General features: G+C 43.9%; 1 protein-coding gene across 1 annotated transcript in view; it reads right to left on the bottom strand.

The window, feature by feature from the left end:
* The window catches only part of LRRTM4 (leucine rich repeat transmembrane neuronal 4), a 232,866-nt gene extending 217,575 nt beyond the window's left edge, over positions 1-15,291 (bottom strand). Inside the window, exons 1-2 of the mRNA XM_035891399.1 lie at positions 15,288-15,291; positions 11,668-13,214 (exon numbers count right to left, since the gene is read on the bottom strand). Of these exons, the coding sequence (XP_035747292.1) occupies positions 11,668-13,214; positions 15,288-15,291 (1,551 nt within the window). The remainder of the gene's footprint in view (positions 1-11,667; positions 13,215-15,287) is intronic.
* Positions 15,292-15,969: the final 678 nt, after the last annotated feature.

Below are 15,969 nucleotides of genomic sequence, written 5' to 3'. Positions count from 1 at the left end.
TCTTCCCCGAGCTGGGGAACGTCCGGAGACATCCTCAGCCACGTATTAGATATCAGCTACGGCGTCCTCTCAGATTAGCTTAATGTCACTGTGGAGACAGGAATGATTTTAACAGCTGGACAAGTTCTTTTTCACCATGAAGGTTATTGACCTTTGGAGCAAACTCTCAGCGAAGTGGAGTTTTCTCTCCAAGTCCTCGAGCGAATCCCTGGAGGCACTTTTCAGTCAAAATAAACTATTGGCTTCATAGACAGCATAATTTTGGGAAGTTCTGTGGCCCTTGATATCCAAGAAGGCAAAGCAGATGGCCAACGGCCTCTTCTCCGCTTAAAACTTTTTACGTGTATCAGGGTAAAATATCCCCCCTCCAATCTTCGTTAGACATGAGAGGTGTGAAATACGAAATGGTACGGCTCCCTTTTAACTTATAACCTATGGGGGAAACTCAGGGAAGGAACCTTAATTCTAGTCCCTTGCCTATTATAGAAAAACAAAGAAGTCTGGACCTTGTTCTCAAACGCTAATATAATAAATGTTTGGGAGCTAATCATAAATAGAAGAAGGTTAATCAATTCCTCAGACTGTTGAAGCTTTGTGCACACTGGGACTCTTAATATATTCGACAAAGAAAAGGCAGCAAAGAAAATACCCATAGATTTTGTTTTCAAATAAAATTTTCTAATAATTCAAAATCGCCAGTGGGTTGTTTCCTTTTTTGATTTGTACAATTTGTGTTCCAAGTGCAGAAACACATGAACTGCCTTCATTTCCCCATTTCGCTTTGCATGTGACATTGATGTGGCTTTTTAAGCCAGAAGCCTAACATATGATTTAGAGGCTCTGGGAAAGAAAATGATAATGTTGGGGAAAGAAATGAATCAGAAATTTACATTAAAATCATGCAATTTCAGCGCGCCGCAGAAAACTACTGGGACAAGGGAGCACCTGAGTAGCTGTAAGTAAGTCTCTGTTGCATCTGAATATAGTATAGACATTTTAAAAGAACTAAATAGGCATGTGCTAATACCACACCAAGACAAAGCAGACCACTTCAGACCGGCTTTTATGCTAGGAACAAAACAGCCTCAGCAGGAGGCCCTTCAGGCTCCAGACAATACTTTTTTTTTCCTTTCATGTAAAAGCAGTAGCTAAAGCCCCAACCCAATTCTGCTGGCCACCACGGAGGAAGAGAAAGGCAATCCCCAGCTAACCCTCGGTGTAAGCAGAGGGGAGGGCAAAGACTGCAAGAAGACCAGAGAAATTTTCAAAGATTTAAGGATTGGTTTCAATGCTCAAATTCTAACGAAAGTCAACATGACCTTGCTTTCCTTTTTTTTTCTTTTGACAGTCTGACCGCCTGCAATGAAATGATCTCTCCGGGCTCCCACAATCAATTAACAGCGGAGTTTAGAACGGTTCCTAATTCTTGCGGCCTCCAGCCATAGCTGACTGGTGGATCACCCCTTGCTTTCCAAATGCCCAAGGAGGAAGGACATCCTCCAGTCTTGGAAAGAAAGGTTGAGCTTCTTGCATAGAAACTCTCTCCTATATATTCTTGAATCTCATTTAACTCCTAATTACGGCAGTCAGCGTGACACATCTCTATACTCAAGAGCCGAAGAAAGCAAGCGGTACGGTTTCTTTGGATAATTGGAAGAGTGAGGAGGATCCAGAGTAGCAGACGAAGATGTAGCCTTAGGTTCTTCCACAAATTAGAGCTGTAAACAGCGTGCAGACCTACATTAAAGGGGAGTAATGCATAATTGCCTAATGGGATTATGCATAACGCAAGCCCGAGGACGTTCCCACTAACATCATTTCTACCTCACTCGCACACACATGGGACAGGGCTGCTCGGAAGCTGGGGAAGATCAGAAGTCGAGCAGAGTGCTTTGCACAGATTCTTGGTCAACGGCAGTATTTCGAGCATTTTTTAACCCTCTTGGTCCTACGAACGGAAAGAACTGTAATTGGAGTTTGTTTCCAACCAACGTGTACCCTTATTAAGTTGTTCTGCCTTTTGCCAGTTGCCGCGCAGCAATTATACCCCTTCCCAGGTGAAGGCCTACCACACGGGAGAGAGAGGAAGACTACATTAAGAACACTGAGGCTTCTATTTCCACAAAATACTGGATGAGAGATGACATTAGAGATGGAAATAAGCTTATGACTAAAATGTATGAGTGTGTGGACTTCTTCGGTGTGTTGACGTGTGTGTATATACACAGGCACTGAACATCTGCCCTGACCTTCAGTGCTCCTTAATACACATTCTGTTAAATTAAATGGATAATGATGACCCAGAAAAATCATTTCTCTCATCTTCACATAATGTGAGAAGTACATGGTAATTAACTAGCCTTTACGAACGACACTGTCGATTATTTCAGGACAATCAAATAATAGCAGAGAAATGGAGTCTGGATGGGAAGGGTGGTGTCAGATGTACAGTTTAAACAATAGCTGTTTTGCCTGTCATTCATACCAAATTACTGCAGGAGGGGGGAACAGAAAAACTATTTATAACCTGTCAGTCTCAAGAAACCACAATTATGATGATTTAATTAACACATGGAGAGGCTTCAGGCAATCACATCGTTCTAAATTTAAGAAGTAGCACATTTCAGGCCCAAGATGATTTAGAACATTAACAAATGCTAGTTGAACCAGGGCAAGAATTTGATGGCTTTGTTGGTTCCTCTTAAAGCATCCATCACCGCACAAAGATAATCCAAATGGTTGTGTTAGAGAAAGATGAGAGCAGTGAAGAATCATCTGGGGTTTCAGAGGCCATCACACAGAAGGAGAAGCTGATTTTTAATGAGAACTGAGTTTGAAAATGAGTAAAAACACACAACTCAAGTCTATTCATCAAAGACACTCTATGCATTGGAAAAGTCCGGAAAAAAAATTGAGTTAGGATGTATGAGAGTGCAAGGCACTAAGAGTGAGACTGACCTCCCCATGGAAGCTCGTGCTCAGTGCCAAACAGGTCTTTCCTTGGCCTGATGCCCAGGAGGGAATTTTAACCTGTGCAGAGTGCAATCACGGAACATGGGACAGCCTTTTCACTGCCCAAGACTGAGAGCTGGAGTCATCCAATAAAACAGAATATTGTCAAGGGTTTTCTTAAAACCTGGATTGCAGTACTCACTGGCCAACTCATCTCCTGCGAGTAAATCGCTCTTCACGTCTTCATTTCCTCCTTCTATGCCCTGCTCGGTTAGGTTACCGGCCGTGTCCTACTCTCCCAGGCACAAAATAATTCCTTCAACATTTTCATACGGTGATTAAACTTGGGAGTTGTTGGCTGCTACTCAAACACAAATAGTCATAGTGATAACACTGCCATTACATTGAGCTTCCCTTCTTCTGCTTTCCATTGTCTGCTTCTTAATTGGATTAAAATCCAAGTAACAAATGAAAAGCCTACTTCTTCCACACAAGAACAAAAATCTTGACCAGAGTTTACAAAGAAAAAAAATAATGAACCTCCCGCTTTAAAACCGGTTCTTGCATTGTCTGTCAAAAATTGGAGATGGAGATTGCTTTTCTACACAGTATACCAGTACGCAGGTGGAAGCATTGTGCACATGCCCAATGCTGAATCAAAAGATCTTTGTACACTACATAATTACTAAGCTCTGCCTGTTGCGATGAAGGACACGCCGTATTCCCACAATACAATTAACACCAAGTGACTTCACCACCATCTAATTTTTCTCCTGACGTAACGTTTTTGCAGTGCAGTTGAAATGTTTGGACAGACAAGACTATGTACTTTTATATGATGAAAAGAACTTATATCAAATCAAAGATTAAGGTCAGTCTTTCCCATTTAGGTCTTCACGTAAAGAAAACTCATACCCATACAAACACACAACATCAATGGTCCATCTTTGACAATAAACAAATTGATCATACTAGTTTTCCCCATAGGCTAAAAGCAGAAATATTGTTTTTCTTTTTATTCTTGTGTATTTCAGAGGAAACCGAGTAACACGGTGATGGTGAAAGAACAGAGAAAAAATGGAACCTTCAGAGCAAAGAGCTGTTGCATAAGGTCATGATCTACGTATAGATCTACGATAGAAGAAGTAAAAATTAGGAAAATGTTACTTATCTGATGAGTTTCGAGAACTTCAGATAAAAAGAACTATGCAAAAAAGTCCTTGGTTTTTTGTCACACAAGGGAGAGAAAACAAAGAAGAGAAGTTCAAGCATCCTGGCAAAGTCCCCTAATTTTCTGTGGGAAATTGCCTGCTGACAGAGACACAGCCTTGGACCACCAAGCTTTTAGGAAGGACTCTCTGGCTTGCCAGCATCCACGAACTTCTCATATTCTAGCCGGTTATATGTAAATGTATCTAAAGAACCATAAAAAAAAAATTTAAATATGGGTTGCATATATCAATCTCTACTTGAACTATGAAACTGTGGTGGAGATTTTGCTGTAGCCAGAATATACCCCAGGTGGTGAGAGGTTACAGATGATCAGCGTTTTCTGGCCCTCTCCTGCCTTCCCCATTCTTGAAGGTGGAACAGTTCCCATTCCAGTGCCCATGACAACAGTATGGCTCATGTATCTCCAGGAAGAGCTTTCTATCATCTTGTCACTTAAAATCATAGAATCATAGAATCATAGAATGTTTTGGGTTGGAAGGGACCCCTAGAGGTCATCTAGTCCAACCCCCCCGCAGGAGCAGGGACACCGCTAACCAGATCAGGTTGCTCACAGCCCCATCCAACCTGGCCTGGAATGTTTCCAGGGATGGGGCCTCCACCCCTTCTCTGGGCAACCTGTTCCAGTGTTTCACCACCCTCATTGTAAAGAACTTCTTCCTTCTATCTAGTCTAAACCTACCCTGTTTTAGTTTAAAACCATTACCCCTTGTCTTGTCAGGCAAAAAAGGCAAAGACAGAACAAATTCATTAGGCCAAGAAGCCAATATTGCCATAAAGTAACACCCTCTCACGCCAGCCCTTCGCTGCATACTCTGGCTTCTAACAAAGCTGGAATTTTGCAGCTAGGAAGAGAGTCTACTCCTCCCAGGAAATCCAGAATTGATCCAGGCATCATTTTGTGTAGATGGAGAGATCTACAAGCAACCCGAGCTTATTTGGCTGCACAACAGGCAGATGTGATAAAAGCTGATTAGCGTCAAAAACGTTTGCTGCTGCAGCCCGTCTGTGTTCAGACCTGAAATACCTGGCTTGAAATGGCCAAATACCGGGGTGTTTGAGCTACAAACGCAAATCGGACGGGAATTTTTCGTGTCGGAATGTTTACAGCATGGATGGCACGATAGAGGGCCGCACGCTTCCGTACGCCAAGCAGGTCCGGCCAGCGAAGCGTGCAAGCTCCTGAACCCAAGAGGCAGAGCAGCTCGATGGGAGGAACGCACCCGCACAGCTGAGACCGGCACCGCGGTCCCAAAGGTTTAGAAGCGCGTAGGTCTGGTCTCCCGGGAGCAGACCGTCTGCCAAAAGGAGCACGCCTCTAGGAACATCCCTGGCGAGAAGCGGAGTGAACCAGCACGCACAGAGCCCTGGTTATCTCCAGACCAGCTCAGAGCGCTGGATCAGCCTGGCTGGTTTAGCTAACAGACTTAACATCGAGAATCAGGGCAACCCCATTATTCGGGAGGAGAGTTTGAGGAACATTTCCAGCAGCGGGACGCTTACTAATAAGATTGTTTGCACTTTTTAAAGCATGGGTTTTTTTTTTTTTTGTGTGTGTGTCTTTAAAAGGAAAAAAAAAAAGAATAAATTCAACAGATTTCTTCGCTATTTCTGTTGGCGTTCTCCCTCCTGGCATGAGCTACATAATGGACTAAAATCGATTTTTTTTTTTTTTTTTCTCCTCCTTAAAATACTGGCAGCACATCACAGAGTTTAAGCAAAAGCAGAAGAAGGGGTGAGAGAAAGGAAAGGAGAGATGGAGAGGGCAAACGGCATCTGTCACAATTCCAGCAGCGCAGGAATCCTTCGGAGGGCCTGAGCAGCGACTGCAGTAGGAATACAAGTATTTTCCTCTCTTGAACAAAGCTTTTACGATGCAGCATCCTCTCCATTCGAGCAGTCCTCACTGTGCATTAGCTCCAACCATTAAGTTTCTAGAAAGTGGCAAAATTAGGGGAAGTAGCAAATGAGGTGATGAGAAGGCAGGGAGGATGACAGGCAATCGGTGCTCAGCCCTCCTGGCTGGGCACGGCGTTTAAGACTATGAATCCTCAGCGCAATTTCAGAGTTCTGTCAATTAACTGTCAGCCTCTGGATGAGACCCCGGGGAGCAAATGTAATGCCTGACGCGTGGTTAGGAAAGTTCCCAAGCCTAAATGAAAATCTGGGAGGCGTGGGTTCAGCTTCTTCCTTTGCCACGGATTCTGCATTATCTCAGAGCAAAGCGCTTTTAAGGTCTCAGCAGCACCCGTATTGCAAGACCAGATTTCAGACAAGCTCCTCTCTCACCCCAGGCACCTGAATAAGGACAGAGTAAGACTTTCAGAAGGGTTCAGCACCCTTCTGCAGCTCCCTTTTCAAATTTACAACCCGTGTCTCAACTGCTGCCGAGGCACAGCTGGATGAAGGTTCTTCCAGAAATACAGCCCGACATTTTGGTCCTGTCTTTGGGAGATTTCACACTTTACAAGTGCTAAGGTGCGGGCAGTTTGCCCCTGTGCATTTATTGCTGTATCACTAGCACTTCCATAGCACGGCTTTCTGCACGCTGCCGTTATACTTGCAATAAGAAGTATGCAATGCTAACGAAGCCTCCGAACGGTAACAAGCACAAATTTCCACCTTTGATCCTAAACCTGAAGACACTTCTAAAATTTATCTTCGCCTCAAACCCCTCACTGGCCCCGTGCCTAAAAGATTTCACCTCTGAGCCACTTCTGACATATTTCTTCCAGATATACTGCGCCGAGGAAAAGCGCTGTCAGCTCAGCCTTTGCTTACTCTCCCAATACAAACACAGAGCTTATGACAGAGTTTCATTAGATTGATTCACCCTTCAGTTTACAACTCAAGCAGGAATTTAAGAACCATCTATAACCGCAGAGATGTGGAGAAGGAGAGGCAGAGGAGGAGCCGTAGCACAGAAGGGTATGAGAAAGCTAAATTAACACTGCCCATCCGAAAATGTTCCAAACCAGCGTAACTGGAAAGACAACCGCACCTCTTTGGCCCAAAAGTGATGACAGTAGGCTATCTAAAGAACAACTACTGCTTCCCATACTCTTCACCTCCCATATTCTTCTCTTTGCAAGGCACTGCCTGTGGAACCTCCTTCCTTCTGCATTCCCCTAAGCCATAACGAACTTACGCCTCTGCCGTGAAGTCCTTGCTAAGTATTCTTTACAAAAACATAAGGCTGATGGCCAAAGGAAATATGATCAAGTTTTCTTACTAAATAAATAAATAAATAAATAAATAAATAAATAAAATTCTGCCAACTCATTGAGTGGTTTCGCTCATCAGGTTGCAATATCCCCTAAGCTCATGCTCAGCCCCTGGGCAGCCCTTCCAAAGTTGAGTTACGGAACCAGCCTCGCAGAACTGGAACCTCAGAGTAAACAGAATCTGGGCCATGGAGATTATTTTGGTTTTTTTTTCCTTTTTGCTTCTTGTTCAAAACAACACAGTAATGGTGTTTAATAAACAAGAGTGGCATGTCAACACTTCCTGCTAGATTAGGCTCAAAAGGCGGAGGTCAACAGCAGCCCACCAAGCTTGCATATGCTGCATTCCTTTATCAATCTATTCCTTCCTGCTGGCAAGAGGGGACGAAGCAGAATTCTAAGTGAACATGATTTTGTGTGACTGATTTAGCCTGTATGAATACAAGTGACAACTGCCCTGGTTTTCACTCTAATGGAAGCCACGGGAGCATCCCGGCAGAGGCGAGCGGCTGGGCTCGTTCGTCAGGCGCTGGGGTACGGTCAGACATCGAGAAGCAGAAGTGTCAAAAGTATCCTCGCAGGGTCTGGGTCAACCGTCTCTCAAAGGGCTTCACGGCGACTGTGCCCAGCTAACACAGCAAAGATGCTCACTTGGTTGGTTGGTATTTGTTTTGTAAGCGCCAGCCTGAGAAACGGGAGATGAATAACCTTCCCGTAGAAAGGAGGAAACGTTTTTGTGGCAATGTTCCTTCTCCCCATATACCTTCACAGCGTGCTATACACAGATATTTTGTGTGTGGTACGTATGAAATACATAATATTATAGCTCGGTTTATGAAATTTCTTTTTATGGCTCCCAGATCTTCAGCAAATGTACAAATAAATATGAAAGAGAGAGGGAGTAAGATGCACATGCACAAAGCAAAGCAAATTCCAAAATGAGATAGCAGCAGCCTGCTAACTGGATGGTGAGAGCCAAAATCATAAGCATCCAGTTATTTTAGAAACCCTTGCCAATAGACTAAATAGAATACCATAGGCCAGGTGTCAGTGATTATAATCCCACTGATGCCAAGAGAGTTGCTCCCATTTACAGCAAGCCTGACTTTGGCGCTCGCTCTATAGTACACGAAATAATTCATAAAGCAGGGACCTGAAAAAGCAGCCGTACAAACCGAACCTGCAACTCTCCTAACTTGCAGACTAAGGCCCCAATACAGGGCAGCTCTCGTACGCCTGCGTTGCTTTGTTACGCGAGATTTCTGATCTCACCGAACTTAAAACACCACCACACGCCTTCCCTGCTCATGTGCGTGGCTGCTGGGGTAAAAAGAACCTGTATAAATACCTAAGCCTGTTATTTCGAGGCCAGTTCTGCCACGAAAAACAAGTGGTTTATGGATGAGATGAGCTGGATACTTCTAAAACCAAAGTCATCACTGTGAACGTAACGGGCATGCTCACACAACCTCAGGCCAGACGCAGAAACCATTCGTTATCACCCAACGACCCGCAGAGTACGCTCAGGCATCCTTCCCAGGTTAAAATGGAGCCAGGACACGAAGACGCACAACTGTGGACACCTCAGCTGCTTACAGGCATGTGGGGGGGGTAGACACGTGAAAGCAATCATTTGAAAAATACTACTAACAAAAAAATGAAACTCAATAAACTCCTAAGCAATGAATTCTGAAAACCTGCCTGCCTTCAATCTGATAACCAGATGCCCTTCTCCCCTCTAGGTGGCCCTTTTTGGGGAGAAACCTCAGCCCAAGCACAGTGAATGAGCACGTCAGACCGCCAGGAGGATGAGCCTGAGCCTTGTCTCACTTGTACCAAATAATGGTTTTTCCCACAGTTATGTACACCTGGGGAAATCAGTAAATAACGAGATAGTCCATCTTCTTTTTTTCCCCAAACAAAAAAACCTTTACATTGCTGAAGACGCTACAAGGATATTTTTTTTTTCTTACCATTTTTAAGTACTGTACAGTGCATATTATGCTTTTACAAGTGGAACCTCGTAGCTATGGAGATGAAGAATGTTAAATCCAAGCTGAAGATAGTATTCCAGCCGGAGCTTATGGTTGCTACATGTGCCTTCAATGATCTGCTGCTTTCTGCCTCCCGAAGCCTTCTGTACGAAGAGCCAATGCCCATTAAATCACCACGCGAATCCAGGGGTACCTTCTGCCGGTCACAGCACCATCCCATTCAGTACCCTCTTACGGATTTACCCCATAACCAAGAATCCCACAGCCAACACGATAAACAGCTTGAGCTCTGCGACCTTGTGTTGTGTCCTGCAGCTTAACCTGAACAGAGGAGCGGAACAGAATTGTTCTGGTACTGCGACAGCACCTGGAAACCAGGCGAGCTGGGGTCCCCTGGTGTTTAATGCTGTGTGTAACAGTCAACAGCAACGTGAAGAAATTCTACCCCATTGACCTTCTGTTCCTAGGCCTGGTAGGACTCTTCAACTTTTTATTTATCTGCCCTAATCCAAATTATCCAAATTTCAGTCTGCCAAACAACATGACGTTATTCCCTATCTTCTGTGCACGACAATCATGATCCAAACTCCGTTACAGATTATGGTTTCATTACATGGACTTTCAGTTATGGCGTGCAGATTCAGCTGTCTTCCATATCATCTCGGTGTAAATTAAACAGCATTTTATTCAAGCTAATGAAACTTCAGCAGTGTTAAACTTGAGCATGAAGAGGAGACAGCCTTTCAGGTCAAATTAATGCTCCCTGTGAGCAGCCAGTGAGAATTCAAAATAACTTTTGTTAGCATCACTTATTTTCTACTTGTGCTGCTAACAGAAAAAAACCCAACAAACTGTACCTTCATTCACGCGATAGTGGTAGAAATAATGACAAGGGTAGGAGAGCTGGTCTTCTTCTTTGAAGACAACACTGCTCCAGAGAAAGCAACCCCAAAACATACACTTTCTTTTTTTTTTTTTTTTCTTCCCCCTAGCTCCGTGGTCAAAAATCAGCTAGGGGTTTCAGATGCTAAATATGAAACATTTTAAAGATGCCCTACTATCAGAAAGTGAAAACATCCACCTGTAAATAAATGAGGATCCTGGAGCTGCAGCCTGCTCAGCACTGCTCTTCTATAACACCCCTCTGTACAGCCTGGCTGCCAAAGACGTCGGTCAAAAGCTACCACAGTCAAACCCAATTTTTTATAAATGGACAGGAATAAATTTCAACGGGCACATTAAGCACTCTCAGGTAGGATGTCCACAACCAAGGAAGCAAAATCAACCACGGTCCCCTACTACCACGTCACGTGCAGGATTAAGTAACAAGCACTGAAATGTAATTGCGCAAATCCTCCTTACCAGGTATGAACGAGCAATGGCAGTCACAAGTGAAAACATTTCTTACAGACACATTAATAGAGTCATCGACAGCACAGCAATGGAAAAAACATGGTATATTCTTGCCAAAGCTGAACAACAGACAGAAGAAGCACTGAGAGCTTTTCCTATTTGTATTTCCCACATTGCGGAGTCAAAATCGTAACACGGCCTTAAATGCATGAAACTCTTAACTCCTGTAGAGTTGTCTCTCGAGCTAAGCCTTCACTGATCGCTAAAATGAAATTAAAAATACCCCAGGAATCCCCCTCTCCCATCACAAGATATTGGCAAATGCAGTGCTTGACTTGGGGCCTTGAGATGCTCAAATTCAGAAGGGTCTAGCAAGGCTTGGCTCGCGTGTTCCTGCTCCTCCAGGAACACAAGTAAGGGCCGAACCCTAAGGTTGTGCCGCAGTCCTGTTGTCCCCTGGTTTGCTTGTGAACCAGACAGAAAACGCAGAAAATCTTTGGTATTATCTTTAAATAGACCATAAGCCCCTCAAGATTTGACACAGGATCTGGAGTAAAGAGGGTTCCATATTTATTTTTAAACCAGAAAAGGTTCTTAAACTCCTGTTTCTACCAATACATTAAATATGGGACTCTTGTAGCCACTGCAAATAAAATGGGTGCAAACAGGAGATGCCTTTACCACAGCTGTTTACTTCAACTTAATCTACTCTTTTAAAGTCTGAATTATTCAAAATAATCACCATCGCTTCCCTGACTGTTGTTATTTAAGGAGATAACCTTCCATACTGAGCAAACCCAAAAGCAAAAAAATCTCATTAATCTTTCTAGTGTTTAGAGACACCTCAAGAGCGTCAAACATTTACCTCTCCTTCCCAGCAGCTGAAATGGTTTTAGGAGGATCATGGTTCATACCTCACATTCCCTGGAGCCAGAGATGGTATACGTGCAGGGCCCAGATCCATTAACCGATACATCCATGGTCTCAGAGTTTGTTGGCTTGTAGTCCACGTAATACTCCTGTAAAGGGGAGTTCATTTGCCTTTCAGACTCTCGGGCCTTTTTCCTGCGCCTCTTCATGAGCGAGTGCTGCTGGAGCTGTTTCATGCTGGCTGGGTAGCGCTTCCACGACACGTAGATAACCAACAAAATCATGGCCACGGAAAGAAAGAGGGCCACGCTCCCAGCGATGATTTTGTGAAAGGAAACGTGCTCGTACTCTGGCTCCACTCCAGGCGTCGGGAGGTCTGCAGAAGGGCTTGGCAGAACCGATGTGGGCTGATTGCTTTCGAGTTTGGAAACGGTAGGTTTAGGAATGAAGACAGGTCTCTGGGGGGTTTTGGGCGCCTGGTATGATCTTTCAGTAACCACCACCTGGATTTCAGCACAGATATTATATGTTTCCACAGCATCGCTCACTTTTTCACCCTGGATATGCTTAGGGCCTGCACATATCATAGTGCTTTCCTTATTTCCCTTGAAATTCTTAAGCCAAGTAAACAGAGGGCAAATGCTTCGAGTACATTCCCACATATTTCCGGACAGAGTGATGGAGATGAGCGAGATCCACGTATTGATGGTCTCCTGAGAGATGTTGGTGAGTTTGTTGGAATCCAGGTTCAGCTTTTGCAGGTTGGGGAGGCACTGGAAGGTCCCAGGCTCTATCCCTGTAATGTCATTTCCTGATAAATCCAAGTTGTGCAAGGAACTCCAAGTCCACGTTAACCCTTGGCTAATAGACCGGATCCTATTCCACTGCAAATAAATCGAGCGAAGGTTGAAGAGGCGTGGAAAGTGGGCAAAATTGATCTTAGAAAACTGGTTGTGCTCCAAGTGGAGCTCTGTCAACTTCAAAAGGCCAGCGAAAGCATTACGGGATAAGCTCCGCAGGCGGTTGTAGCCCAAATCCAGAAAGTCAAGGTTTCGGCAGTCTTGGAAAACTCGGATCGGCACAGTTTTCAGCGAGTTAGACCGCAAATGCAAGATCAAGAGTTTACGAAGGCCCTTGAACTGCTCAGACTGCAACACCTGCAACTTGTTGTAAGAGAGGTCCAGATTGCGGAGGTTGGGGACCGGGTGAAATGTTTTGTTGTGCAGATGGGTAATTTTGTTGGAGCTTAGAATTAATTCCTTCAGCCTGCGGATCCCCTGAAATGCATCCTCATCCACGGAGCTGATGTAATTATGGTCAAGATAAAGCCATATGAGCTGATTCAGGCCCGCAAACTGATTTGATTTAAGCTTCTGAATGCTGTTGTACCGTAACGATAAGCCTTGAGACCCTCCAGAAATATTCTGAGGGATGTCTCTGAATGCATGAGATTCGCAGTACACAATCTTGCCATCGCATCTGCAGTTCTTGGGGCAAGCTCGCTGAGCCCCCGCGAGCATAACAAACAGCACCATAGGAAGTAGCACTAACACCACACTCATGCCTCTCAGCTGCTTAATTAAATGGAAACCTACAATATTAAAAAGAAAACAAATGTGCATTGTAAAGCTATTAAAATAAATCGCCAACAGATTACTAACGTCAATGGGGTTTCGAATAAAGCATTAGCGGAGCACTGGATTTTGAAGACAACCTGTTTGCCTCCTGCCTTGCACTTTTTGTCGTGCAAATGCTTGTCCTTTGAGTTTCTGCCTTGCCATCTCTTCTACCCGCACCATCACCAGTACTACCCTCGTTATTCAATTACTTCCGTGTGATTTATGATCCCTCAGAAGGACCAAGAGCCTGTTCTCTATTCGCTTTTCTCCTGTACATCATCTCTCAATGTAGCTGGTATATCCTTATCGCTAGATGCTGAGGTTTTAACAATAAACATATTTGTCAAGTCACTGTGCTGAATGCTCCACAGTGCTGGAGAGGAAATGAGCCACAGCTTCTGGTATTTACGTGCTGCTAAGCCTGTTCTTTAATAAAAGCAATTGCAGGTCCGATCCCTCCAAAAATTACTGCAAAAAGTGAGAAATCTCCTCATCGTAAAGTTTGATCCACCTTTAAAATGTGTATGTATTGTAGAATCAAACAGTTGAGTAAACACTTTACTTTTTGCACTGGTTTGTCTCTAAGAGTAGGTTTACTCATTCTTTTTATGTGCCTAAAATATATAAAGAGATGCACAGACACAAAGTACGACCCTATGGAGAAGTATACCATGTAACGCTAGTGAGGGACCTCAACATCAAGATCATGGCAGAAGACATATTTCTTTAAACCGAATCATAGTCTTAACACATATTAAAGTTATCTATGTATATCTGTGAATACCTAAGCATTTATTATTTTGTGTATACATCATATGCTCTAGGAAAATATACACCCCAACATTTACATGGAAACACTGCCTTAGGAGCAGTAAGACACAAAGTTTAAAGGGGTATATTTCTATTTCAACTCCCCTCTCTCTTCCACAGCAATACTGATTTTAAGATTCTGCCTTTGAGATGTCGAATTTACCCTACAGTGGCAATGCTGTTCCAGGAAGACGGGCACATTTTCCACGTTCTTTGAATAATTACGAAAGGGGGTGGAGGGGCTGTCAGCAAACCCGACATACATACGCACGCTTTCCTTAGCCTGTAATAATTCTAGGACTGGTGTCTCTGTCCAGAGTTGCAATCTTGCTAAGAATTAAAATGCATTCTTCCAACGGGGAATATTTTAAAGGCTGGTAACTCCTCGATAAATAATTATTTCATTATTTGTCACACAGGCAAAGCCAACCCTGTGCTGCGCTTACTTAACCCAATTTTAAACCAAGGGGCAATCTGCAAAATAATTCCTAATCTAAAATGCCCCTGACTGTGTGTCTCTGCCTTTCACTTTAATGGTTAGATTTTTAATTTAAATCCTCATCTTTTGCTACTGCCTATGTGCCAGCAGCAGCCAGCTAGAAATATGTTCTGGCTGTTACAGACTTGGGGGCTGGGGGGAAGGAGGGAGGGAAATAAACCTGTCACACTTGAAAAAATAAGACTGGCAAATGCCTGCTGGAAATCTAGCAGCAATATTAGGGGTATCTTTTCAAAGACCAAACAAGCCTTTTCAAAACCACCTATACAACAAAATCACCCCCTCCCCTTCGCTTCCCACATACTGCAAAGTGTTAACAGCCCTCTCTGACAGCCTGAATAATACCGCTACAGGCTCATCGCATATGAATATAAGCCCAGAAGAAACGTTGTGTGAGCGTGCCTCATGCATACATGTACTTCTCTATACGTCTGCAGGTGTGTGGGTGGGCTGCACCGACAGCAACCGTACTCTACAGTCCTTAACCCGGTGCATGCATTTACAGATTAATTACATATAAAACCACTGCAGGAGGAAAGGTGTGTATGTGTGTGTGTGTGGGGGGGGGGAATCCATGATCTAAAAATACAATAGCAAGTACAGTGAGTCACCTGGCAAAGGAATGCGCTGCTGCTGTTTCGACTGTTTCCCCCTCTCCAACAGCTAATAATCCAACTGAAAAATATACCATAGAGCTGCAGCTGTGCTAACAAACAAACAAGAAAAGTTCACTTACCCATCCTTTTGTCATCCACAAACGTCCTCCTTTTCCTTTCTTCCAGCTGTTTTCTTCTCTCTCTTGCCTTTTTTGCTTTCCCTTTGCCTCTCCCTCTCTTTTAAAAACTGGTCTCTTTTCTTTAAACCATCAGAATCTTCATGTCACAGCACGGCTGCCACTCACATCACCGCCATCCAGCGTGCATGCCAGTAACCCACACAAAGTTCCCTAGAGAGGACAAGCAAGAATTTTGGGTAAGTCATCAGAGAACCATCAGCATTAAGTGGCAATCAGCAAGCAAAAGCTATAGCAGACCACGAAGGTAAACCAACTTCTCTGGGAGAAATACAAAAATCTTTCCCGGTACCTAGCGTTTCTCATTCTGCTGCCTTTTGCCATTCCCAGGCACAGCAATCCATCCTCCAGCTTCCCAGCTCCTGAAGCAGGCAGGCCTCCTGCACTGTGTAAGACCCCAGTTTAAAAGCTACGCAGGGTAGGTTTATCCATTTAGCTGGTCAGGTTTAAAGTGTTTTGTAGCTGTGCTGAGAGGCAGCTCTTGTCTAATTCAGAAGGCTTTCCAGAGAGTGATGATGCTTTGGAGCTTGTTGGTGCTAATGTTCTAGTTTGTGATACACTGAGTGCCCTCCACTGGAGAAAACAGATCACACATTAAAGGCATGAACAAGTGATCCTGTCATTG

This window comes from Egretta garzetta, unplaced genomic scaffold (genome assembly GCF_000687185.1).
Source record: "Egretta garzetta isolate BGI_Z169 unplaced genomic scaffold, ASM68718v1 scaffold233, whole genome shotgun sequence".
NCBI lineage: Eukaryota > Metazoa > Chordata > Aves > Pelecaniformes > Ardeidae > Egretta > Egretta garzetta.
This window is presented reverse-complemented; position numbering and strand designations above follow the sequence as displayed.